Below are 27,759 nucleotides of genomic sequence, written 5' to 3'. Positions count from 1 at the left end.
TCCAACTTATCTCCACCCAAAACCCCCATTTAATCAAAGAGAATGATTTCCTAACCTTTTCTTCTCCATCTAAAAAGTCTTTCGATATCACACTTCACTTGACTGCAATATGCAGGTGAGTTAGAAAGGAGTGGAACTGGAAGCAGATGTCAGGGTTAACAGAATCCGCTCACTTTCAGTTTTCTACCCTAACCTCTCAATCAAGTCAATAAATACATGGTGAGTTTGAATTTGGGCCATGGCACTACACGAGTCTGCCACAGTAATATCCTTTAACTTCATGTCAGAGTCTCAAAATGATGTTATTCGGCCTATTTGTTCAAGAAAAATTAGCATTGGTGGCCTAACAGGAGGCCAAGGTGGCTGGCTGAAGACGAGGCAGTCCTTTCCTATCCAGAGCAATGGTGTTGAGCAGGTGAAGAGGGGCCAGCCGGCTTGCATCTGGATAGGCGTCCGTGTCAGGAACGGTAGGCTGCAAAGTCCCGTGCTGGCGCATAGGGCTGGTAGTGCTTTCGGGTGGGCCCCGGCCTGCGAGGTGTCATGTTCATGTAGTCGCTCTGAAGCATCCTGTTTCTCTTACTCTTCATCTGCAGAAAAGAGAGATGTCACTGTGAAGGGGGCCAGGGACACAGAGGGAGATATCTGGGAGGAGTGCTAAGATTTGGGGGCAACTCTTCAGAACACAGTCAAAGGAAGCTGAACAAACCAGAATTCATTGAGCACCTTGGACTTGCATAATGACCAATCAAACCCAACTACTTTGGACTCTTCCAAATTAACCTGAAAAATCTGAATCAAAGAAAGTATTTTAGAGAAATGCACTCCTGTTACCCACAATGCAGCCATTTGAACTGAATTCCAAAAGCATATCTAATTAACATATCCAACTCTGATATGTGAATATTCTTGAAGGCCCTTCCTCCTTTGAAAAGGTTGAGCATCCCCAATGCAATCTTCTTGTATTAGTCATTTGCTCAAGAAGCCATTTTTTTTCATGATTAACCAAAGAGGACCTTCAGCCCTCCAGAGTCTGGAATAGTCACAATTTCATAGCAGTGGAGTCCAAATTAATTGGATGTTACAGTTCTAGACAACTAGTTACAGTCCTATTCCTTTATATGTATGTATATTTCCATAAATAAAGACAATAGCGTCATTCATCTCCATCCCTGAGACACAGCTCCCTCTGGATGAATTTCTACCAGGAATGAGGGGTGATACTAACCCTAGAATTAGAGTTATACTCACCACGGATCTTAGCAAAGTTTTGACTGAAGGTTAGGAACATATTTTCTCAATCAGTGTGATGGTAAAATTTACATGTTTGATAAAAGTTCCATAAAAATTCTAAAAGTAGAAAGCCATCCAGATTTCTGGATTCAGAATGAAAAAAAAAAGTCTATTTCTTGGCGCATAGGCCTGGCCTGATGCGTAAGTAAATATTGATACGTTGGACATGAATGTCATGAGCACCAGAATAAATAAGCCAAAGACTGGCCTTATTTCCATGCACTCCTACCTGAGCCCTTCCCACCTTCCTTATCAAAGGGGCGGGAGTAAGTGTTAAAGGTTGGTAAAAAATGGACCTCCATATCACTAAATAAAACTAACATGTCTTCAGGCCTCATCTTTTGAGCTCTCAGCAGCATTCTAGATTATCCGTTCCCTTCTGACATGCTTCTGCTTTGCCTTCCGTGAGGTGCTACTGCCCCAGTTCTCATCCTGCTGCTCTGGGGCCACTCCCTCCTTGCCTCCTCTGCAAGCTCTTTCTTCTCTAACTAGCCATTCAGCGTTAGCGTTCCTCATGGTTTGGTCCTAAGCCTTCTCCTCTACTCACGCCATCCTCTCTCCCTAGGCAACCTCTTCCACATTCACAGTTTCAATTCACCCAAATTTATATCTCTGGACTAGACCTCAAAGGTACTTGAAACTCAACATGTCCAAAAAGAAACTCAAGATCTTCCCCTAAAACCTGGTCTTTTCCAGTGTTTCTCGTCCCAGTGAGTGACACTACCATATACACAGTTGCCCATACCAGACCTCCTAAGCCTCATCCTTGACACCTCCAACTCCCTTATCCTCTGTCCCAGAGGACATTTTACAACATCTTAAGACATTTTGGGTTGTCACACTGGGATGAATGCTACTGGCATCTAGTGGGCAGAGGCCAGAGATGCTGCTAAACATCCTACAATGCACAGGGCAGCCCCTGACAACAAAGTATTATCCAGCTCCAATGTCAGCAGTGCCAAGACCGGAAATCCTGATCTGAAGAGTCTGATCATGAAAAAGAAAGGAATGAAAATGAAGCAATGGATACAAGATATATCACCAAGTGAGAATGAATATTCTTAGACTGCCTGAGTCCTCCTTCTTGCTCATACTCAAAGATGACTGATGATTTGAGCCTGGGTGAGCAGGAGGTTGGTGGTCCATCCATAAATATAAGGCAAGATGATAGGAAAAGTGGATTTGAAAGAGACTATCAATTCAGCTTCGGTCATTTGGGATTTGAGATGATGGATGAGGTTATCTAGCTGAAAGTAAGAAGAGGACATCATTAAACAGACATAACTGGGGGATGCATTCAGGGAGAGGTAGCTATGGAAACCAAGGGGGTGAGGGAAGTTGCCCTTCAAACATCTTGGTTCTACATCCTTCCTATAAAGGACTAGAGGCCTCTTGGGCACAGGGTTATGGCAGGGCAGGAGTAAGGCAAGGAACTGTCTGCCCCCCAAATAAATGTGGAAGGCTGCTGCTGATATCCTGGGAGGCATTACCTACTCTAACTCTGACGACTTCCCTTGCCAGACTCCTAAGAGACAGACTTTGCTTCTGGACACTCAAATTAAACTATAGCTAGTTAGAGGGGCCCCCATAATGAAGATGTCTTGGCTCTGAGGTTCTCTGGGTTGCACCAAACTTATGAAAGATCTGTTGCAATCCGCTCCCATGCTTACCCTCGTGCTGTTATCAGATAGCAGATTTAGTCATTTTCACCCTAACTGTAAACACAACAGTGGGATGGAAATGAGACATGTTGGGAACAGTATACAGAACCCACAGTGTCCATGTTCATCTAGCATATGCATGTACGTGTGCAGAGTACTCACCTTACATGTCTCTGTGACTAAGTCATTTAGCCCTTCAACATTCACTGTCTGCTAAAGATGTGTGATTTCAGGACCACTCCTCCCTTTCTCTTCCTTCTACTCTTTTGTTCTTCAGTTCTTCTACAGATACTACCTGTACACACACTATCTACATTGCCCACAGTGTGATTTATAGTGGAGAAAACTGTGTTTTTTAAAGGCTCCTTTAGACTAAGAAGGAGGATGGGTTTACCATCTCAACGGAGTGAACTGAGGATTGAGTGAGAGTGACAGGTGCTGGTCTGTGGCTGCCTGGCAGAGGCGAGCTCTCTCTTCATTCAAATGTCAGCTACAGGTCAAGAACTGAGATAGAATCTGCAGCTGTTCCCAGAAACTCACTCAGCCTAGAACTGCCTACGGCAGTACATCACAGACCCTCAGGAAGTTCCAGAAAACAGCATCTTACACCAAGGCACAACGTAGACCAGCCAAAAATAGGATCCCAGAAAAGTACCCTGGAAATGGCTAAACTCTAGGGATGGATCCCTGATGACCTGGCTGCCTATCTCAGCAAGTTGTTTAAACAGTATCCAGAAAAGATGAGCCCTGGGTAAAAATGCTCTGTTATTCTATGAAATATACATATACATTTATTTCACACCCATTTGGTCAGAGAGTACAAAGACCTATGTTTGAGATGCAGATAAAGGGTACTTCTTATTGGGTAACCTAATTAACCACAAGAGGCCACAGAAGAAGATAAGGTATGCCAAGCACTGGGACTTCCCAATTTTCAGGGAGCTCATGAGACAGAATAAGACCAAAATAAGTTTTCTCAAGACAAAGGAAGGTGAACCTCACTAGGAATTAGTAGTGCTGCCAAAGGAAAACATATTGCATTTATGATGTTTCCAATTTAAAAGTAAACTTTTTTAACTCATTAAAAATAAAAGCTACTCTTGTCCCCTTTGGGTAATTCGAGTCACTTAGCAAATTAGTCCCTGCTTATAGTAACTGATATTCTAGTGTATATTGACAATAAGTTTTAAATGGTGAGCATTACCCTTCTGGCCACTGAAAGTTAAAACAGTTTTCCAAAACTACTTCTTACAAAGCTGGTAAAGTACATTGACTTAGGTCAGCATACTACAGGGGAGCCCCTGTCCTGGAAATGTACCCCAAAAGGCACTGCACCTGGCTTTTAGATTAAGAAGTTGATATTCCAAGGGGATCAAGATAAAAACAAGAACTGAGGGCTTCCCTGGTGGCCTAGTGGTTGAGAGTCCGCCTGCCGATGCAGGGGACGCGGGTTCGTGCCCTGGTCCGGGAAGATCCCACATGCCGTGGAGCGACTGGGCCCGTGAGCCACGGCCGCTGAGCCTGCGCGTCCGGAGCCTAAATTCTAATGTTATTGGCAAACTCCACAGAGGTTCAAAGATGAAAGGTAACTAGGATGAAGACACCAAGATCCAGACTCAACTGACATCAGAGGAAGAACTTAGGCAATATTTCACTACATAAAAAGCCCCCATCAGGGTTGGGCAACTTGAAGAAGGCAAGATAGGCAAATTCTCATGATCTGATATAAAGGATTTTCAGGAACAAGCAGCCACTTTGGTGGTTACAGATTTTGTTGGAGGTACAGATTAGGCAACAGGAAGCCTGACAAGCATCCATCTGCCCCCTAGTCTCCCAAAATGGGAGTAGCATTTGGGGAACAAGGGAGAGGCACACTTTGGCAAAGGCTGACAAGAGTTTAAAAGGATCCCAGGCTGAATCTATCCTTGGCATGACTGTGAACCCAGGGCTTCCTTCCTCCTCCACCCCGACCCTGCCCAGCACCAAGGCTATAGTAAATAGGATGGCTTCAACATGGCATGGCTTCCAGAAATCACTGATCCATATATGAATTAGTTAGATGTATGGAATATGCCTTAAAGATAAGTATGATACTTCAGGCATACTCATTTAAGTCCTTAGTTTGGCCTCTATGGGGGTTATCAATTCATCAGTTCATAAGCATTTTTTAAGCACTAAGCTAAATGTACTTAATACCAGATGGATGGTGAATGTCAAGAGAAATAGTCCTCTATCCTTGAGAAGCATACATATCCTGTTGAGGAAATGATTCATACATGAATCTAACTTCTAGAAAAAAATTCAAAGACAATATGGAATCAGTGCCACACTGTGTACATAAGAGCTGGAAGTTCCTGAGTAAGAGAAAGGAGAGAAAATAAGGAGGCCCCTGCCTCACAGTAGATATGGTGATCAATATGCATTCAAATCTAGGCCAAAACTTCAACGTTGAAGCAGGTAGAGAAAAACACACCAAGTTTATTGCATGAACATTTGCAAAAGTCCGTAAACTCCAATTCAGTGGTAAGAGCTCAGAAAAGTCTAACTCCCGTTATAGTTTCATAATGACAGCACCATACTTGGCCTCACAAAATTCAACTGCTTCAGAGGAGATAAAAATATGACTCAGATAAACAGACCTAGTTTCCTTGCTAGGTTTGAATGCATAATTTCAGTAGACAAATTTCTCATGATTTTTGACCCCGAACCAAAGTTATTCATTGGCTTCAGTTTCTTAGATTCCCAAGTCGCTTAGATTTTTATACATATGTATATATTAGAGCTATTTTATATGTCATAATGACATTGCAAAGTGGGGAGAAGAAAGGTAATTTTCTACCCTATTTATCTCCCACACTTATTTACCTGTTTAGCTTCTTACTCTGCTTGGCCACCTAATCAGATTTTTATCTCAGATAAAGTTGGATAGGCTAAAAGAGAACCTACTGAAACCTAGCAGGGAAAAAGAAAATAATCACATGTTCAACAGAAAATAAGCCACATAGGCAAAATTCTTGAATATGTCCAATTGCATATGCAGTAGAAAAGTTACATGAAAACAATGCTGTTTCTCTTACCCAGCAGTTAGAAAGAGCCACTGTTGCTAGCAAGCTATAGAAAGCTAGGACTCCGTTTACCACCACAAGTGCCCAAAATGGCTTAGAGGACTCAGGAGACCGGGGAGCTGGACAAAGATGTTTCTCTGAAAAATAGAATAGATTAGATTAAATGATATGGGAATGTCACTTGGGTACATTTCCTTCCTTCTTCCTAGAGGAGAATGTGAGAGGAATCAAAATATGCAAAATATCACTGGCTTAAGAGGTGTAGACTTCCTCGTTGGTCTGTCCTCTTTGGGAGTTAGCCAACCCCACCACTGATCATGACCTAGTTTTCAAGACTGCAGTTGAAAACCACTACTTGAGAGTGGACACTGGTCGAGCCGTGCGTTACCTTTCACATGGATAATGGTCCCATTACTCTTCTCATTGTCTATGTAAGGAGGAGGATACAGAACCTCGATTTTGCAGAAATAAATATCCGTTTGGTTAACGTACAAATCCTGGAGGTAGAATGTCACTGTTTCGTTGCCCAAGTTCACAGTGCAGTTGAATTCCTTATTTGTAGACTGAAGTGACTTGGAGTGATTTCCATTCACAGCACAGACCTCCACAGCACTATCTACTCCCTTATAAAGGGATGCCCGGAACTCCTTCGAGAAGAGGTTGTAGGTATACTTGCAGCTGAGGTTGACCTCATTGTTGTTTACCACAAGCATGGGCGACTGATTCACCAAAATCTTGTTTTCTGGATGGGGAAAAAATCATTTGCTTAGAACAAGAATATAAGGACTTTTTTTCTGAAGTCAAGTTATATTAGTTAACAAAATAAACAGATCTCCAGCAAAGGATTTCTCTTGGCAGATGAAGACGCAGGAGCTCTTTGGAAGATAGTTATCCTGAGAGTTTACATTTTGATATCATTTTCATCCTCCTTTGAATGGAACAGTGGAGCATGTTTTCACTTGGAAGGCAGAACGTGGCCTTCTGTTGGCATTGAACATCACAGCTATGCATTTGGAATTTTTGAATCTGTGCTGAGGTTCCTAACATGTTAATCATGCTCAATTAATTTTCTAATTGAGTGTTTTACTTGGAAATGGCTTTTAACACCTGACATAAACAAATAGATTTGTATTTTAAGTTGTGATTCAGCCTTTTGTGAAGGAATTTAAATGTTTTGAAACATTTTGACTTCTTTTATTGGCTGTTCCAAGAGTAGGATAAAGAGGTAAGAAAAATGTAATCCAAAGAATTTAATTTATCCTCCATAGCAAATTCTGAAAACAGCCTTGTCAGGAAGTTTGCATTTTTGTTTCTTTAAATCACAGAAGATGGAAGAGGCCCAAGAGGCCCACAAGAGTTCTTTCTCTAGCCCATCTTCTACCTTTATGCTATCCTAGTAAACGATCCAAGAATCTGGAGACCACCTAGTTCAATCTCTTCACTTTTAAAGCAAAGAACCTGAAATCTGCATGATGGAAGAGAACATATCTATTCTATCCTGTTTTTTCCCCACTATACCCCATTCCCTAGCACATGACAATATATTCTCTTTTCCTGTAGTGACTGTGTGAGGCCTAGAAACATTGGATGATCTGTCTAATATCACTGAGCAGATGGTGAGCAAAGCAAGGACTGAAACCCAAGTAAACTACAACCACCTGAGCAATGGGCCACTTAAGCACTGAGAATCAACTGTGCAACCAACACTCTCCAAAATTTCTTTAAAACAATAAATCACTTTGTGTCTTTGATTAAAAATTCAATACAAACAAAAAACATTTTTGCTATTGTTTTTAGGTATACTAACAATTGTCTGCCTGTTCACATTTTTTTTTAAGGGTTATTTGAAGCAATACCCCCCATACCCATACTAAAGGGTCAAATCATCTATTAAAATGAAATTTACAATTTAACCTGGATTTGAAGCCATGTACTCAAGTATTTTGTTTTTGCTTTGGAGAAAACGGAGCTGCATAGAACTAAATCACTAATAGCTTTTCATCTTTTACATAGTTCTCAATGCTAGCTGTACATCAAGAACCTGTGCCTGGGTCCCATTCCCAAAAATTCTGATTTAACTGGTCTATGCTGGTGGAGAGAGGGATCCATTCTTTTCATTTTTTTTATAACAACTTATTAAGATATAATTCATGTACCATAAAGCTCACCCTTTTTTTAAAGTTCACCCTTTTAAAGTAAACTTTAAAAGTTCAGTGGCTTGGGCTTCCCTGGTGGCGCAGTGGTTGAGAGTCCACCTGCCGATGCAGGTGACGCAGGTTTGTGCCCGGGTCCGGGAAGATCCCACATGCCGCTGAGCGGCTGGGCCCGTGCGCCATGGCCGCTGAGCCTGCGCTCCGCAACGGGAGAGGCCACAAAAAAAAAGTTCAGTGGCTTTTTATTACATTCACAAAGCTGTGAATGGATCGCCACTCTCTGATTCCAGAATATTTCATTACCCACCAAAAGAAATCCCATACCCATTAGCAGCCCCCTCCCCATTCCTTCTTTTTTCCAGCCCCTGGCAATCACGAATCTATTTTCTACCTCTATGGATTTGCCTATTCTGGACATTTCATATAAATGGGATCATCAATATGTTGCCTTTTTTTTTTTAACATCTTCATTGGAGTATAATTGCTTTACAATGGTGTGCTAGTTTCTGCTTTATAACAAAGTGAATCAGCTATACATATACATATATCCCCATATCCCCTCCCTCTTGCATCTCCCTCCCTCCCACCCTTCCTATCCCAACCTTCTAGGTGGTCACAAAGCACCAAGCTGATCTCCCTGTGCTATGCGGCTGCTTCCCACTAGCTATCGGTTTTACATTTGGTAGTGTATATATGTACTTGCCACTCTCTCACTTTGTCCCAGTTTACCCTTACCCCTCCCTGTGTCCTCAAGTCCTTTCTCTAATAGGTCTGCGTCTTTATTCCCATCCTGCCCCTAGGTTCTTCATGACCTTTTTTTTTTTTTTTAGATTCCATATATATGTGTTAGCATACGGTATTTGTTTTTCTCTTTCTAACTTACTTCACTCTGTATGACAGACTCTAGGTCCACCCACCTCACTACAAATAACTCAATTTCATTTCTTTTTACGGCTGAGTAATATTCCATTGTATATATGTGCCACATCTTCTTTATCCATTCATCTGTCGGTGGACACTTAGGTTGCTTCCATGTCCTGGCTATTGTAAATAGAGCTGCAATGAACATTGTGGTACATGACTTTTTTAGAATTATGGTTTTCTCAGGGTATATGCCCAGTAGTGGGATTGCTGGGTCATATGGTAGTTCTATTTTTAGTTTTTTGTTGCCTTTTGTATCTAGCTTCTTTCACTTAGCAGAATGTTGTCAAGGTTCATCTATGTTGTAAACGTATCAGAACTTCATTCCTTTTCATGGCCAAATAATATCCCATTGTATGGATATACCACATTTTGTTTCTTCATTCATTAGTTGCTTTCACTTGTTGGCTATTGTGAATAATGCTGCTATGAATATTCATGTACAAGTTTTTGTGTGGATGAATGTTCTCGATTCTCTTGGGTGTACACCTGGAGTGGCATTGCTGGGTCATTATGGTAACCTTGTATTTAACTTGTTAAGGAACTGTCAAACTGCTTCCTAAAACAACTGTACCATTTTACAGCCCCACCAGCAGTGTATAAGGGTTCCAATTTCTCCACATCCTTGCCAACACTTGTTGTTGTCCATCTTTTTTATTATAGCCATCCTAGAGTTATGAAGTGGTATCTCATTGTGGTTTGATTTGCATTTCCCTAATGATTTGAGCATTTTTTTCATGTACTTATTAGCTATTTGTATATCCTTTTTAGAGAAATGTCTATTTAGATCATTTGCCCACTTACCTGGGTTGTCTTGTTAGTGTTGAGTTATCAGAGTTCTTTACATATTTGTGATACAAGTTTCTTATCAAGATATGTGATTTGCAAATATTTTCTCCTATTTTATATGTCGCGTTTGGCATTGGTTTAACAATTCCCCTGGTTGATTCTAATATTCAGCCAGGGTTGAAAACCACTATAGCCTAACAGAGTTCTCAAGCTGACAGCATATTAAAGTCATCTGGAAACTTTAAAAACCCTTGATTGCCAGGCCAATTAAATCAGAATCTTTGGGTGTAGGACCCAGACGTCAATATTTTTAAAGTTTCTCAGAGATTCTAATTTGCAGTCAAGTTTGCGAAGCAGTGGCTTAACAGTTGAGACTCACTTTTAATCCTCAATTCATAGGCTTCCACTAGCATTTCCAATCTCATATCCTCGAACCAAAACCCTCCCCATTAGCCAGATCACTTAGGGCCACACTGTGAGTACTCATCTCTCTGTACTTTGTTCACCGACTCCACGGCCTACAATGTCTCTCCCTTCTCAGGTCTCAAAATGATTACTCTCTGTTCTACATTTTGAACACCTCTTGTTTCATAGGCTTCCATTTGTTTAACTTTTGATTTGTGTGTATTTCCTCTACACCCCTAGTTTCCAAGTCCCTTTTGAGCAAGGACAAGGGGTTATGCTTCTTTGCATGATACTGTGCAAACAATAGCATCTCATTAAATAATAAGTGAAAGATGGTGATCAGACTGTACCATTCTTAGCAGCAGCTAGCTCTGCCTAGCATCTCATTGAGTCCTCATTCAAAATCTGTCTCAACAACAACTTTAGCTTCATTTATTATTCATTATAACAAATACTCTCTAAAAGCACTGAAAAGTAAACATGTAAAGACTTAGAAAGTTCAGCCTGTCTTGATAGGAAAATCCAACTCATTTTCTGTTTTGTTGTATCTTGCTTGGCCTTTTTCTGTGCTTACTGAGCAAGAATCACTGGGCCGGTTCTGATTGGAAGAGCCAACCCCAGCAAGAAATGCCAACTTCTGCATTCCTTTTCAGCTTAGGTATCTGTGTTTCTGCCTATTGAGGACTCCAAGAAGTGTGTTTCTGTTATTAATTACTCGAATTCTGTTCTAATGGGCATTCAAATTCTTCCTGATCTTCCTTTGAGAGCTGATGTAAGAAAAAAGATGAGAATAGGACTCCTTTGCAGGGATTTTTAAAAAGCGGGGAGGGGAAGCATGGGCAAGGAAACTGAGTAAGGCTGAAGAGAAATCCTGGACGGTTGCTCAGTTTGGCCTCCTTCTCCCAGCACCCATAGCAAGCTGGAGAGGGAGGGGGGCCAGAGAAGCTCAAGCATCTACACTCCAGTAGTTTGCTTAGTGCCTCTTGCATAACTCAGGGTGAGACACCGTCCCAAGAGGCACTGGGAGAGAGAAATTGATTTCCCAAAGGTAAGCAGGGCTCAGTGACTATCCTTGGGCAGCTCACAATCGGGTGGGAGAAGAAAGATACAAAAACAGACAGCAACTTTAAAAAGAGTGGCAGAGTGATCTGCAAGTGTTTGTGAGGGCAACTGGGGAACCAACTAAGGATTTCTGGAGGAGGTGACTGCTGACCTGAGTCTTATAAGGATTATACACACATTGATTCAACAGGTTTTTATGAAGTAAAAGTTATCCTAGCTAAGATGAGTCTTTGTGTTATGGGGTGCGGGGGAGGTAGGAGAATGTGTGTTGGGGCAGGGGTGAGGTAGGCGACTGTGGGGAAGATAAAGACAAAGAGAAAAAAAAAAGAATGGTCTAGGCAGAGCAGATGAGGAGGGAAGAAAGAGTATGGCAGGTGTTGGGAATTACACCTACCTGAATTTGCTGGACCTGGGTTGTAAAAGACAGGACTGGCAAGGTAAGCATAGTTCATAGGTTGGACTCTCTCCTGCAGGTAATGAGGACCTTTTGAAGGATTTTAAACAGAAGAGTCATACGTACAACTTTTCATTTTATACAGATCCCTCTAGCACAAAGGTGGAAGGTGAATTTGAAGAGAACAAGAGTGAAAACGTGGAGACCAGTTAGGATGCAATTGTAATAGTCAAGGCAAGATAGGCAAGAGGTGATAAGGGTCTGGACTATGGTTAGAAAGAGGTGGATGAACTCAAGAAATATTTCCAGACTGAAGTTAGCAGAACTCAGCATGGGTTTAGATGTGATGAGTGAGGGAGTTAAAAATGCTGTCCTCAGGCCACACAGACCAACCAGTAAGTAACACTGTTTTCCTGTTGCCTATGTCTTTTCTTCATTCATTACGTGACTGGAGCAGACAGCTCAGAAACTGAGGTGAACTTTGGACATCTGGGCTGTGAAGAAGACATTCTTCCAGCCTAGGGGATCATTGCAAAGAAAAAGGAAATTACCTCAAAGGTTCCTGGGCACATAGTTGACGCCCTGGAGCTTAGTCAGTGTTTGCTGTTTTTCAGAAGAGGGAGAAGCAGTGGCCTTCCTCTGCTTTCCTTCACAGAGCATGATATAATGAGATAACTGGAAGATAGATTTCCCTTCTGTTCATGATGGGGCCTCCAAATTCAAACCTCAGCATTGTTAAAACGGATCACATTTCTCCTGAGCCCATTCTCCCTCGGCACTACAAAGTGAGAAACTTCTTAGGGAAGAGCAATCTGAGGTCCTAGGATCTAGGCTGGCTGTTACCTATTCAATATTTCCCTGGTTCATGGCCTATCCAACAGCTGAGCAAGGGAAGGAAAAGTCACTTCCTGTGTGACCCTTTGTACTAATATTTTGTTGGGAAAGAGCTTGAAAAATATTGGTCACATGGTCATTTGAGGGAAAAGAGATGTCCAATTTATCTGTCAAGGTTTACTTTCCTCCCTCTTCTATGTCAGCACAGATCATTTTAAAATTAGGTACTATGCTTGAAGTATCCATAGTTCTCTTAATATGTGCTAGTGTGTGACAACAGCCTCCTAGCTGAGGGTTCAACTTGAATTCAAGTTTGACTGATAGAACCTCTTGTTTTTGAACATGTATCTCCTCATAGTACTTGCTTCCACCTTGATTCATGTCAGTCATTTAGAGAAACCTAAGTGAGAAGCCATCTCATAGGACTTCAAAATCCACATCTGCTTTGGAGAGACACTAAGGGAAGGAAATTCACTCTGGGTGGTAGGAAAAGATAATCAATTGCTCTAAGTGATATTGAATATTTGTGATCATTATGGCTTCCCATAGAAACAGTAATTCTGATTGCTCTCATTTTTTCTTAAAAATGGAGCATGTGTGAAAATGCATACCCCTTACTCTGCGAGAGTAAAGTAATAACATGGATCAGTGAAAGTGACAAATAACCAGAATACTAAATGACATTTGGCTTTGATATGTATCTTGGTTCTCTGAGTTTCAGGGAATCTACAGTACTTAAATGATTTAAGGACATATTGTAAAATTTAAGGACATATCTAGACTCAGAAGAAGAAATAAGAGAAATATTTAGCTTCCCCATACTAGCTTCTGTTTGATTCCTTTTTGCTTTCCCGTTAGTGCTAGGAGTGGGAAGCATCCTTCTCTTGTTAATTTTTTTCTTAGCAGACCTACCCCTTTCTCTGTAAATATTCAGTTTTCCCTCTTGTGATTAGTTAGGCAAGGTCTGCCTAGGTCAAACCTACTAGGTTAAAAGAGAGACGTTGTCAATCTATCAGTTGTATTCGCTTCTGGTATCAAGATCGGCTCGACTGACATGGCTCTAATTGAATTGGCAAGTTGTTTTGATGATGAATTTAGTGCTTTGCTTTTCAAAGCCTTTCCTAGCAGCTAAACTAGCTAAAGGTGTGGAGACAGGAAGCAGTAACCTCAAACCTCTTTCCCTCACAACTCCTCCTTGACAACAGGCAACATGAAGAGTAAGATTGGAGGTGAGAAGGTACTTATCTGCTACCTATGAGCAAGGCAGTGAGAGCTGAAAGATTTCCCACAGATAATCTGTGAATTTTGTGATATAGTTGACTTCTGGAAAATTGAAAGTTGCTTGTGCTTCCATGAGAAAAGGGGGAAGGGAGCTTGGTTACCAAAAACAAAACAAAACAAAACTTTTCCTTTTTGCCTGTGGTAAATAGGTCAACTACTATAATAATAAACAACTCTCTGCACAGGTGGAGTGGATAATCATCTCTAAGGTGTGGCTCCAAACACCAGAGAAGGAGCCCTGACCCTAAAAGGACACTCCCCACCAGCTCAGTTAATGCTTTGATTTCAAAATAAGGTGAAGCCTAAAATGCAATGTGGGAAATACATTGACAAATTAGTAACTATGGTTTATATTCATAGGGCTACAAAGTGCTTTCTCCTATTTTATCTCATATAAACTCTACATTAACCTGTGAAATAAATAAGCAGGACAGTCATCTTTATGCCCATTTTATAGATGAGGAAACTGAGGTCAAAAAGGTCTAATTCTTGCTCAAGGTTACAGGACAAGTACATGACCCTTAGGACTTGGCTTAAGCCTCATGACTTCTAATCTAGTGTTCTTTTCCCTCTGCCAGGTTGCATCAAAATTTCAATCAATTTTGGTGATTGTTTCTAGACCTTCTCAAAGTTGGACTTGATAGTTGGATGGCACAGAAGTGAGACTTAGGAGGAGAATACCATTGAGCAGGGGAGTAAATGGAGTGGGAAGAGGACAGGACCAAGATAAATTTCATTTTCTACCCCGTTTTGCTGGAATACCATCCCGCAAAAAGCGCTCAGCTGGATGGGTAGTTGGAGATGATCTCAGGCAATCCCTTATTTTACACAAGAGGCAACTGAAAACCAAAGAAGTAAATGGCTTTCTAAACAAGGTCACAGAAATTGTGGAAGATCTAAGATATTATTTATTTATGATTCTAGGAGTAATATTTTAAATCATGAATGAATAGAAAACCAATTTTGTACATTCAGCAAGTTTGACTTGATTTCATGTCAATCTTGACTTTTTTGTATTTAGAAAAAGTCTGTTACCAAACTTGCTTTGCCTCTACACAAAAGGTTTTGCTTACAATTGCAGAGACTTCCTGAAGGTCATAGATGGATCCCAGATAAAGCCTACAGACAATATGGTCCCATGAAATGCCTCTTATAAATTATTTCAGATCCACACGCAATAATTACACCATTGCAACAATTCCATTTCAGCTTGCCCACATGTCCAAAAGAGTTTGAACACAAACATGAGTCAATACATAAAATCACTTTCAATCTAAACCTCATTGGGCAAACCCTTAACTTCAGGGCCTTTGTGAATTACATTTATTTGTCATGATTAATTTAGGATATTCCATCTTTCCTTTTCCTTATCACAGCACCATAGAGAAATCAAATGGCACACAGAGGCTGGTGAACCAGAGAGTGGAATACGCAGCACTCAAGACTGAAGGCCGCATTCCTTAACTAAAGTTAAGGAAGCCCTAAAAAAGATAGAGTAAATGTTTCTTTAGCAACGTCATTGTCCTTTGACCTCTTGACCTTGTTGTCAATGTCCATTGACCTCTTAAGAACTTTGTTGGGTTCCATCTCTGCACACCATGATCAGAGTTTCTTCTGCAGTTTAACAATCAAGTTGTAAAGATCCTAATCACGTTGCTTCCTTTTTAAAATTCTGACTGAACAGAGTTTAGCATGTTAGGCAGGAACCAAAGAAAATGAAGCTTTCTCTTTCCAACCATCTTACCCTGTGATGTTTGTGAGCACATTGTGAAGGTGACACTGGTTTCCCTGGCACAGAACACCTCCTTCCTGACCACAGAGCTGGTGAAGTTACCGTAACTTTCCTCTGAGCACGTTTCCTGTTCAGGCCCAGGATACCTTTCAGCACATGGCCATCTGACCACTTCCTCCTTTTCCAGACTCCATAAGGGGCAGGCTGACCATAGGTCAACGCAGTGTTGGGCTCAGGAACTTGTAAGACGAACTGTGCTTTCTGGGAGGACTTGAATGCTCAACCATCTGTGGCTCTGGTAACTCTAGCTTGTGGCTTGGATTCATAGAGATGTAAGAAAGAGGAACACAAGACACTCAGACTACAGCATATTTCACCATCCTCCTCAGTGAAAACAAAGAGAAAAACAATGCTATCAAACTTTGAATGGCTCCAGACTCTCTGAAATCCATGTCAAAATGGGGGGAAAAAAAAAGGTAATGCAGGTTATGTTTTCAAAGTAATTTTGTGGTCATTTCATCTAGTTTTCTGTTGACTGTCATCTTTAAACTCTCCTTATTTTCACAAGGAATAGAGATGTAAGGAAAGCCTCTCCAAAAAAAACAAAAAGTCTTTGAAAATGCATGGTCCATATACGTATACATGGTCTCATTCAGGATCTTAGCAGAAAACAGATGGCACACTCGAAACTGGGTGAGAGGAGGTGGGTTTATTTATAAAAAGACTCTTGGCAGTGGTTTGGAACCACAGGGGATAGTACTAGAACCTGTAGCTCATAGCAGCAGAGTTATAACCACGCTCAGATCTAAAGGGGCAAGGGGAGGAGGAGGTTCCAGAATCAGAAGGAGAAGAGAGTTGTGTAGAGGAGGCCACCACGACAGAAGCAATGACTTCTATAGGGAAAAACAGGCCAAGCAACCAGCCCTGCCCAAGAGTGCATATACACAACTAGCAAGTTCTATCAAGCACATTAACTCTTACCCAGAGCAAGTGTGACTTTCAAACAAAATCTAAAGAGACCTTAGTTCAAACAAGTACATACGACTACAGATGATAATAGAAATAGAAGTTGCTATTGGCCAGCACCAGTCTAAGCACCACCTTCAGCCTCGATCTGTGTTTCCAGACAGGCAGACACTGTAATGTAGAGGACCATCATCCTTGGCCTTTTAAAAACTTGTTGTGCTCCAGGCAACTGTCAGAAAGTAACTCAGATGCCAGATAGTAGCAAAAAGTCCCATCCAAGCACCTAGACCTAAGGCACTAATTATTGAGAGAGAAAAATTATCAATACAATCAATGAATTCTTTCTGAAAGGAAATTTCAGTGTGTCAGAAAATTGTTCTGGTATTCTGATTTCTTTTTTTTTTTTTTTTTTGTGGTACGCTGGCTTCTCACTGTTGTGGCCTCTCCCGTTGCGGAGCACAGGCTCCAGACGCGTGCAGGCTCAGCGGCCATGGCTCACGGGCCCAGCCGCTCCGCGGCATGTGGGATCTTCCCGGACCAGGGCACGAACCCATGTCGCCTGCATCAGCAGGCGGACTCTCAACCACTGCGCCACCAGGGAAGCCCCTGGTATTCTGATTTCTGCCTTGACAAAGTCAAGCATTCAGTCAGCAAATAAATAATGGGGTCTATAGTACTAGGTTCTTGGGAGATGGGAAGATGTAAAAGAAGTGGCAGCCTCTTCCTTCTAGGAGAAACCCTAAAGCAGGTTCACAATTAGCTACACTCCAAAACCAGGTTTGGTGTGTGAGCCTTGTAGAGGGTCACTGACAGTCACACGGAAGACCCCTTGTTTCCAGACAAGATGAGTCTGCTTCTGTACAGACTGGCCTTTAACTGGGCCATGAACTTTGGAGTAAATTTAGACAGGCTAAGGTAAAGGAAATGCCCTTTAGTGTAAGGGTTTATTGGAAACAAGCTGAGCATTTACATAGGGGGGGAAGTAAGTGAAGATGGCTGATACCAATCATGGAGAACCTTTATAATGCCAAGAAAAAGGCACATAGGTTTTACTAGAAAGGCAATGGGAGACACTGAAAACACCTGAGCTGAGACTGGGATGGTAAGCACCGCTTTGGCAAGATTAGCACAGAGGGGCAGGTGCATTTGCTTGGAGCGAGGGCAGGGCTGAGGCAGAGACTAGTCAGGAGGCTGAGCCAATAGCATGAGTGTGAGCTCCTAGGGCCTGAGCTGTGGAGGTAGCAGCTGGGATAGAAAGGATGGACAAGGTGTTGGTGCTGGGTTATGCTTGGTGATGGTGAACAGGAATCAAAATGACGTGGAGTACATGGACTGGGTAAGGGGCTATTAACAAAATTAGCTACGTGAAGAGAGGAAATCTGTTTGGAAAAAAAGCTGTTGGGTTTTAGATATGTTGGGTCTGAGGGGTAGGTAAGGCATCCTGGAGGAAAGGTCCAGGAGTTTGATGAGTCGGGCCAGAGCTCAAGAAAGTCAGAGATAGACATGTACATTGGGATGTCATCTGTATTAGGGTGACAGTTATTATTAAACCTGCTAAAAAACCACTACCTGTACTACAACCCATCCCTACCACTCAGAGACGCTACCCAGCAATGCAGGGTCTGAGCACTCTAGGACCAAAACTTCCTAAACACAAAGCAACATAAACTTGGGTGTGATGTGACCCAGGCCCTACCATTCAAGGGTCTGTGTTGTCCTCTCAGCTCCTAATGCTGGAAGAACCATCTGAGAGGACAACATGACAGAGCACCTTAATTTATATGAAAGAGCTACCTGTACCAAAAGCCACCAGACCATTCCAAAATTCAAATTTTATGACCTTAAAATTACCTGTAGTTCAGACAGCAGGTAATCAGGGCTTTATAGCTTTCTACACAAATATTATGACAGTAATCCAGTTAACAGATACCCACAGGTATCTAGAGACCTCATGTATTAATATATTATATCCTAAATACATATTTTAATCTGGTAACCAAATTTGGGAACCATATTTTCCTCCTGAGCCACCATCATTCTAAACCCTCATTCAAAACAACTCTGTAAAGAAGACGACAGTACATCTTTCCTGTCTGTTTCATTCTCCCTAAATCTTATACCTTTGCAAAGTCTGCTTAGGGCCACCTGAGCACATTCAGATTCTTCTACATAAGAGTCATGGCCTGGAAGTTTGAAAATAATTACTGTGTTAAACTTTAACATGATGTTGGAAGATAGGGGAGAACAAAGGCAATATTGTCCCCCAAAACTCTGCAGTCGTTTCTAAGCACATTAGCGTCTAAGATGCTGGTTCACAACCTCTCCAAACAATTTCCAAGATGGCTGGTTGCAGTTCTTGTATTTTCTCTATCATATCGTAAGAGCATCCACAAAGGGGTGGGGTTGCCTTGCTAGAGCTGATAAAAGCTAGAGCTTTTATCCCACTTAAGAAGCATTTTTGAGCCAGAAATAGACCTGAGATGCCTTCTCGTCCAACCCCCTCATATACCAGATGAGGAAATGAAGGCCTAGAAAAGTTGTCAGAGTGTAACAAACTAAAACTCTTCATTACATCCCCCTACCTTGATAAATCAGGGGTTTTAGATTTTGAGTTTGGAAAAAGAATAATAGACGTGGCCTCCCTAGGGTCAAGGGCAAGCCACCATGTCCTTTCTCTGAAAAGCACAGAGTTGCTAAGATTAACATCCCTGACTGGAAACTGGAACCCTGCCTGTGATGCTGGGCAGGCTTGGTCTGAACCTTGTGACCCTGTTATCACAGCCGTGAGCTGAGGCCAAGCCCAGCCACAGAGTGCAGTTTTGAAGACTCAAGCAAATTTACAGTACAAACAGGTTAACTCTTCAAAGTCGAGGTATATTCTATCCCAGTGGCCCTTGTTGAGACAGGTTTAACACTATGACCTGTCTTGAGAGAATCAAACATATATAAATATATATTTGCCAGTATGGAACCACTCATCTACCCTGGCTTCATCCTAACACATCTCTACCCCTATAAATCTCTACCCTTCCTCCCGTTCTTCTTAGACATTTGTCCTCCTCTCGCTAATACTCCCAATTCTCCAAATCTCCATCCCCATCTCCTCAAGAAAACTGCCTCCATTCTCGTTTTTCTCTCCCTCTTCCTCTTGCCTTTCCTAGTAGCCCTCTCTCTCTTCCACCCATGCAACACACACACACTCAAAACCAACACTTGGCTCCTTCCACCTGTCGAATATAATTAAGTCACTCAGTTGCAAACATTTATTACACACCTACTGTGTACAAAATACCGTGGTAAACGTTACAAGTGTTATAAGTTCCTGACTATCTTCACTTTGTCTGGCAATTTCCTCTCCTTTTCATTCTCTCAATTTTGTCCCCCTCCACCTTTTCTTAAACCTTCGAAGTGTTATCTTCCTTCCCCATCACTTGCCTAAACTCAGAAGCCCCAAATGGCTTCCTTTTGGCCAAAACCAATGGCCTTTCCAAGTCATTATGCACTTCTCCTTCCCTTATGCAGTCAATGCCATTAACCACTGTCTCTCTGGAAACTCTTTCCTCTTTTGGCTCTAGTGACATTCCATGAGCCTCATTCCCCTCGTCCCTCCCCAAACACATTCTCTGTCTCCTTCACTAGTTCATCCTCCACTTCAGCTGACTCCAAACCAGGCCTATTTTCCAGACTCCGTTCAACACTCTGCTTTTCTACAGTTATACTCTCTCCTTTCTATTAGCTATCCATTTCCACGGCTTCAATTTTATTCCAAAGTTGAGGATGCTTAAATATTTTATTCTTACCCAGTTCCCATGTCTTCAGCTTTGTACCAGACATCTTTCTGATACCTCAAGTCCTTACTTCAGACCCAGTGTGTCTAAAGTCAAACACTAATTTCCTCCAGAACTCAGTTACACAACATCTTGATTTCAGGCGGAGACACCACCATTCCTCTTAAGCCAAAAATCTTGGCATCGTTCTTTATCCCTCCCTCTCTTTCACAAACTAGGCACTAAGTCCTGAAATTTCTACTTTCAAAACATCTCTCAGAATAGTCACTCCTTCCTGACAAAGTGACAGAGTGTTCTAACATGATCTCCTGGTCACTAGTCTCCATACACTCTAGACCATCCTGCTTCCACAAACTTTCGGCTGTTTCCCAATATCTTGAAAATGAAGTTTGGATTTCTATTATCAGTATTCAATCCTTTGTTGGACCTGACTCTACCCTGCCTCTCCAAGCCTCTATACATTCAGACTGGTCAACTGTTCCAAGAACATGCAATGATATTCCTGGTTTAATTTCTTCATTTGTATTTCTTCTCCTTCCTGTGGCAACATGGCATTGGTAAGAACATGAACCCTGGAACAAGTGTGTATGGATTGGCTCCATTACTGTGTGACCACAGGCAAGTTGTTCCATCTGTTTCATGCCTCAGTTTTCCCATCTTACAGACAAGATAATCATAGTAGCTACCTCAAAGGAAAGAATAAATGATTTAATACAGGGAAAGCCACATAGAACAGTGTCTGGCACATTATAAGTGCAAAATAAATATCAGCTGACAATTATTATTGACAACATCATGCATTCACGTCCTATCTAGCTTTAAAGTCCAGCTTAATTCCCAGCTTTCCATAAAAGCTTACTATTTATTTTATGCTGCCCCATTTTAGTACTAATTCATTCATTTCCTTCAAAAAATATTTGTCCAACACCTACAATGATTCCTGCACTGTACATAGTACCGAGGTTATAAGGATGGATATGACATGATCCTGTCTGCAAGAAGCTCACAGTCTAGGGGGAAAAGACAGATGTATCAACACACAATAATAATTTTAGGAACCCTGATGAGGAAGGAAGTCCCTCACTTGGCCATGTAGGGTCTCAGAGAAGACTTCTTCAGATGAGAGGACTAGGGGACATAACAGATTACAAGAATAATATATGCAAAGCCATTAAGGCATTGAATAGCATGATGAGGTAGGAAACTGCCAAGTTTTATTTATCTGTTTCCAGCTGTTATATCCTGTCACATATAGTCTTCTCAACTAGATCTGAAGTCTGTAAAAGCACAGAGAACTTGATTAATTACACAAGCAGTTCTCGTGTGCTAATGAAGTCTTTATAGTTCTTTTCCTCTTTTTATATTCCTTCAGATCCCAATAGAGACTAAAATATAACAGAGGTTTAATACATATTTGTTAGATTGTGTTACACTCCCATTGGGGCTCCTCTTATAAGACCGTAGTAAAGGCTGAATACCCAGGGAAAGCTTCCTCAGGGAGATGGATCTTGCACTAAAGACATAAAGTGAAAGTCAAGTAGGATTTGGATGTGTGGAAAGGGAGAGGGAATTCCAAAAGGGAAACAGTATCAGAAAGGTCATAAAGTACAGGTGTGTGAGACATTGAAGAAACCCTCAGTATTTAGGTTAAGGATCTTGTATTGGGGTATAAAAGGAGATAGATTGGAAAAGTAAAATGGGTCCAGCCTAAAAGCATCCCAAAATGTCAGGAAACATTGCAATGTCATCTTTCTATTAGCATCTTCAAGGAACCATCAACACAACTTCCTTTTCTATAAATTGAGAGATGTCTAAGTTCCCTCCCATCTCTAAAAAATGTCTGTGGTTGAATTCAACAGTTCTGTGGATGCTTTGGCTTATCATTGTTTTCCATGAAATAAATTAGCATGGACAGGAAATCATTCACAGTGGTCCTAAACTGAAAGAGAAAAAAAAGTCTGGAAAGGTTTCACAGTTCTCATTTTTAACTTCATTGTAGCTCAAACTGGGTTTTTGTACCAGTCACAGAACCTAAAATAGCACATAGAGGATGTTAATAAATACCTATGGAATGAGCACATGAAAGAAGATCTGTCTTCCCAAAGCATAAGAAGGAGCAGGAACTTTAGAGAACAGTAACTTACTAACACCCTGCTTTAGTCCCCACAGGAGCCTCATGGTGGGAGGAAACATTCTCCTCCTCCTATGTACCCATTCTCATCCACCTCCTATGGGATAGAGTCTGTGAATTGGAAACGGAACCCTCCTGGACTCAACATTGCTGAAGCTGGTCTTAAATTGTGTACCCTTATTATTAGTACTGTTGAATTTCAACACAAGTCGTCAGGTCACATGGAAGCTGCAAATACAGCCACAGTGATGTTCTGACATCTTATCACATGTCAAGTATCCCTAAGAAATGAAAAGCACAGCCCTCTATCTTCTCAAGTTTAAAAAAAAGAAACACCCACCTAAGTCCTTAACACGGGAATCCATGTCATTGTTAAAAATGTAAGACATGTCACTAATTTAGATTCTTGTGTGTGAGAGAGTGGGTAATGACTAGGAGTTACTGTTATAATCAATACATTAAGTGGTGGATTGTGAGCCAGAGAGGTGACTCAGATACTGCAGAAAGAGGCTCACAATTAGATTAGAGGTCAGAGTGAACGGTGAGTGGGTGACTCTTATGACACCATCAGGAACCATTAACCTGGTTACCTTGGCAACCAGAGTCCCCAAGATAATAAAGATGATGACAAATGAAAAAGATGATGGTAATGGTGATGCAGAGATAAAGTTGCAGCTCAGAGTTAAGTAAGAAATTCGCCACCACTACGCATTCGTCTTCCAAGAATGAAAATATAAACTCACATAACCTGAATGGTCACACACAGAATTAAGATGCCTATGAAATCAGCATTGAAATCCTAAGGCCCAAGAAGTCTAAACTCTCTTTTTCACATCCTCTAATAAAGGGCTGAGTAGCCCTAGAACCCATCCAGGACACCTCTCTTCCAGTGTTGAGAGTCATTAAAATGAGAGTAATAAGCAAGAAATTAGACACCTACTTTCCGTAGGGCTTGGGTTACATTCCCTCCAGCTTCTGGGACCAATTCTCATGCAACCATTCTCAGACCGAAAGTTCTGGGTACATTTTTGGATGACAACATCATGTCATTGACCAAAAAGGGTCAAAGAAATTAACATAAAAGAGACATAGATTCCTCAACAAGTCTTAGAAAACCAGAGACCCCTTCAGTCTGTCACAAAGCCACCCAGATATCATTTTTTTTCCTGAAGTTCAGCTAAACTATCTACTGGGAAGAAAAGTCCCAGCCTCTGTGAAGTTTTATAAATAAGAAATGTCTTGAAGAAAAAGGCAAACAAAACTTTAACCAAGATGAAAAGGAAAAAGGATAAATAACTGTGCTCTGAAGGAGGGCCTGCCCTCTGATTTTCAGACAAGAAAGTCTGCAATGAACCGTGTATCCTTATCAATGCCTATATGCATTAATAAAGAGCTATTGTTTTAGAGATGATAAACCACAAACGGAATTTTCTTCTGCCATGTTGGTGGCATAATTTTCATTTTGTAAATGTCAACACACTGCATGCAGGCAGTACTTGGAGGAAGATAGCCACCCATGATAAAAGGTGAATGGTAGTCACATGGCATTTTGATACTCATGAAAATAGAGCAAGGATATTAAAAAGGAGGAAGGTTTATGTTTGAAGGAAAGGCAGCGAGATCCTCCCCCACCCCCCATAGTAAAGGGTTGAATGTGAGAGATTCAGAGTAACGATCACCGATTCATTTCTTTTTCTGATCTATCTGTGAAAATGACTCATTCTATTTCCTGGTACTGATATATTGGTATTAATTTTACATTCCTTGCTGTAAAAGTTCTTTCTGGATGGTTGCCTTTTTTAAAAAAAAAAAAATTATCTTAGGGTGTGAAAGCAGAGTAAAACCAATTCTTAAGCAATGGCTACACTTTTGAAATGTCCATCAAATTTACTGGAACTGACAAAACACCCAGTCAATTTTTTAACAGTCAGAAGAACTGGCTACTGTGTATGGAGTGTCATGTAGACACAGCAAGCTGCTGGTTACATTGCATTTTCTATGTCCGTCTTTTTACCTTACCTTCCCAAGCCCCGCCTTGGAGCAACACTTTCCTGAGAGAAGTAAATGATTCTTTTTGTGTACAACTACCTCAGAGGGGTCATTTGCTGAACTAAAAATAAGGTCTTTAATTACCTTGCTTTGCTGATGTTTTTTTATTAAATACCAATCATTTTCCTGCCATCTGTGCCTCTCTCAGAAAAAGAAGTGCTGGGGGGAATGCAGAAGCACTGCAGAAACCAGTTGTGTTCGAATTGGCCGTTTTTGACAGTTTCTTTGCTAAGGTTTGGGAAGAAATGAAAAGAAATGCTCTCATGGAAAAAAAAATGTGTTGTCCTGATTTTTGCCTTTATCATGGATGATTAGCTTGCTGAAAAATAACCAGTATTGGCTGAAAAACCTATGAACAATGCTATATATTATTGGCACACTTCTATCATCAAGCACGAATTGATTCCCTTTCGAGGGCTGCAGTTCTATGCTGGATTCATATTCCAAAATCCTCTATTGTGGATCTCAATTGCACAATTATCTGGTAGAAAACATGTCATGTTAGTAAAGAAACTGTAAGTTAAGGTTTTCTCATGCTTCCTAAGTCATATTTCTTTAATTTAGCCATAAAGATCTTTCTATAGTGTTATTAATCATGAAGCATCGGGTTAGGTTTAAAATACTTCATAGAATAAGTATTTTAAGCTATGCTGTGAGGCAATGAGTTAGACTTATTAAATTAGTCGGGGGAAAAACTGTTCTTCATACACACACACACACACACACACACACACACACAGAAACACATACACACACATATCTCAACACAGACATAGAAGTAGTCTCTCACAATCCTAGGGAGGACAAGTACACTGTGACCAGCAAATGTCCTTAACTGTAACTTCTTCGTGGAGGGTGAAGACAGAAACAAAAAGCACATGGACGATTTTGCACCACTGATTAGAATGGATCATTAGACATTTTTGTATGTTGTAATTATTTTTTCTCGTAAGTTTTCTTACTGGAAGAGACATTTTGAAAGTGCCTTCTCTACCCCTTTCCTACTTCATTAGATGGCCACTCAGCATCAAATCTTAAAAGTTTTTATGGGGGTGAGTTGGCATTTGAAAAGTAGAAGTACCTCAAAGTCAAAAACAGTTTCCATGTGTGTGATCTCTTCACTGCTTTTCTAGCTATCCCCCTTTTAATAAATGTTCTAAAGGAAGAATATAAAGCTTTGAGTCTTACAAAAAATATCTTCAAAGGAGAGTGAATGAAATGATGATGGATGGCTCTCCACAGAGAAAAGTATTTTGTGTACAATTATCAATTTTAAAGTTTTCTGTCAGAGTGAGGCTTCTCTCTCTTTTCTGCCCATTCTTTACTGCCTAATAAATTAAGAAATTTTAAATACTCTTTAAAAATAAATTTTAGAGATCCCTTAAAAACAAAGTTTTTTTAAATCGATGTTGAAGATTCTTTTAAAATATACTTGGTAACTCTCAATACTGGGTTCCAGATACTGGAGCATAACCTGTCTCATCACCTGTTCATGTCTATTATTATATCAACACCTTTTATAAATACACACAATTTGTAAACGCGCTTACTGGCACCTCAGACAACAAAACGGATGGGTATATATGTAGCTAGCGTACTTGTGCAGGTTGGGTAATTATATTCTTTGGAGGTCATGTACATGATATTTAAGGACAACAAAAAATCATGCAGTCCCCACATTACGAAAATAAGTGAGAAAGAAAATGGAAGATACTGGCTTTTCAATGTATCTTCAAGGGGAAAATAACTATCCTTATTTCAACATGCTGATTAACCCCTATCAGTCCAATTTTTGAGCCAAGTGGGACCCTTTTCTAACTCTGAGAACGAGTTGAACAAACATCTGACTCCAGCCCACATAAGCAACAAACTCTTTCTGTTTGGAATTGTAATTTTCCAAAGATGATTTAACCTTGGACATATCTGGAGCTAAGAAATTATAAAGCACATCATGTTAGGCGGAGTAGCACAGGCTCTAGAGTCAGACTAAAGTAGTTCAGACCCTGGTTCCAATAACTCCTATATGTATATCCTTAGCCAAATTAACATTCCTACTCCCATCTCCTCATCTGAAATGCAGTTAACTGTGATAGTGTCAAGTTTTTTAGTCTCTCCCCATCACCACTGGAAACATAAAAGAATTTCAACTAAGAAAACAGATTTCAGCCAACTGTTAAAAAAAAAAACAAAAACTAATTTATTAGCATCTGTATTGTACCAGCTTCTGTGACAACTCCAGAATTCATTCTGGCACTCATTCAGTTCAGGTAGACATGGTAATTACAAGCAAACTTTATCTTGCTAGCCAAGCACTGACTGTGCTAAACATTTCACATGGATTGTTTCCTTTTATCCTCACAATGACCTTGAGATGAGGTTATTATCATCCCCATTTTACAGGCAAGGAAACTGAGGCTTAGAGAGTTTAAATACTAGCCTAAGCTCAGCTAGCAAGAAATGGATCTGTACTGTGAATCCAGGCAGTCCAAGTCCAGAGCTTTCAGAACCAACCTGCTTACAGCAATTTTCTTACATTTCAAAATGTATATGCAGAGAAAAAAGCTAACAATTCTTGGGACACTATCAACTGATAGCTAAATAAATCTGATTTAATTCCAAAGGCAGTTCATTAAAATATTTTGCTGGCCATAGTCTGAGAATCAGTGAGTTTCTAAATAACAGGTTGCCATTCATAGCAAAAACTACACTTCAAATGCCCAAATTTCATGAGTTCTTTGAAATTTGAAAATGAACCAAAGACCTCAAACAAAAACGTTGGGGGAGGAAAGAAATCAAAATTGTTTACCTGCTACTTGAATTGAGGGGAAGAAGTTGAGAGCCAGGAGCAGGCTGAGGATCATCGTGCTAACGGTGGGCCAGGGCTTCCGCCCCTCCTCCCTGAGAAGCCCAAGTGTGAGGTGAGCTGGAGACGCACCTGAGCAACCTGACTCGTCATCCGCAGCCACCACCACCGACTTACTTCTCTCAGGGCACATGATTAAGGAACTCAAACCACTTACTTCCCTCGGGGCACATGATCAAGGGACTCAAACCTCAAACTTTTGTGACTGCAACATTTCACACAGGATATCACATTGTTTTGATGACTTTTGACTTTTCCTCTTCTTTTAAAGGCAAGTGTTTTCTTGTCACTGAAAGACAATGTCAGTCACTCTATAATGGGCTCATGGAAATCATTCTCTGTGGACGGGTGTCAGAGCTATGAAATATGGGTGCT

At 40.9% G+C, this 27,759-nt stretch overlaps 1 protein-coding gene across 1 annotated transcript; it reads right to left on the bottom strand.

Moving 5' to 3' along the window:
* Nucleotides 1–229: 229 nt before the first annotated feature.
* Nucleotides 230–27,531, bottom strand: CD28 (CD28 molecule). The gene is made up of 4 exons (XM_065880367.1): nt 27,328–27,531; nt 6,405–6,758; nt 6,029–6,153; nt 230–587 (listed from the first exon to the last, which is right to left on the bottom strand). The coding sequence occupies exons 1-4, from the start codon at nt 27,515–27,517 to the stop codon at nt 459–461; spliced, it is 798 nt and encodes a 265-aa protein (XP_065736439.1). The 5' UTR covers nt 27,518–27,531; the 3' UTR covers nt 230–458.
* Between the last annotated feature and the right edge of the window lie 228 nt (nt 27,532–27,759).

Source organism: Phocoena phocoena, chromosome 7 (genome assembly GCF_963924675.1).
Source record: "Phocoena phocoena chromosome 7, mPhoPho1.1, whole genome shotgun sequence".
Taxonomy (NCBI): Eukaryota; Metazoa; Chordata; class Mammalia; order Artiodactyla; family Phocoenidae; genus Phocoena; species Phocoena phocoena.
Note: the sequence above shows the minus strand (reverse complement) of the source record. Positions and strands in the feature narration are given on the sequence as shown.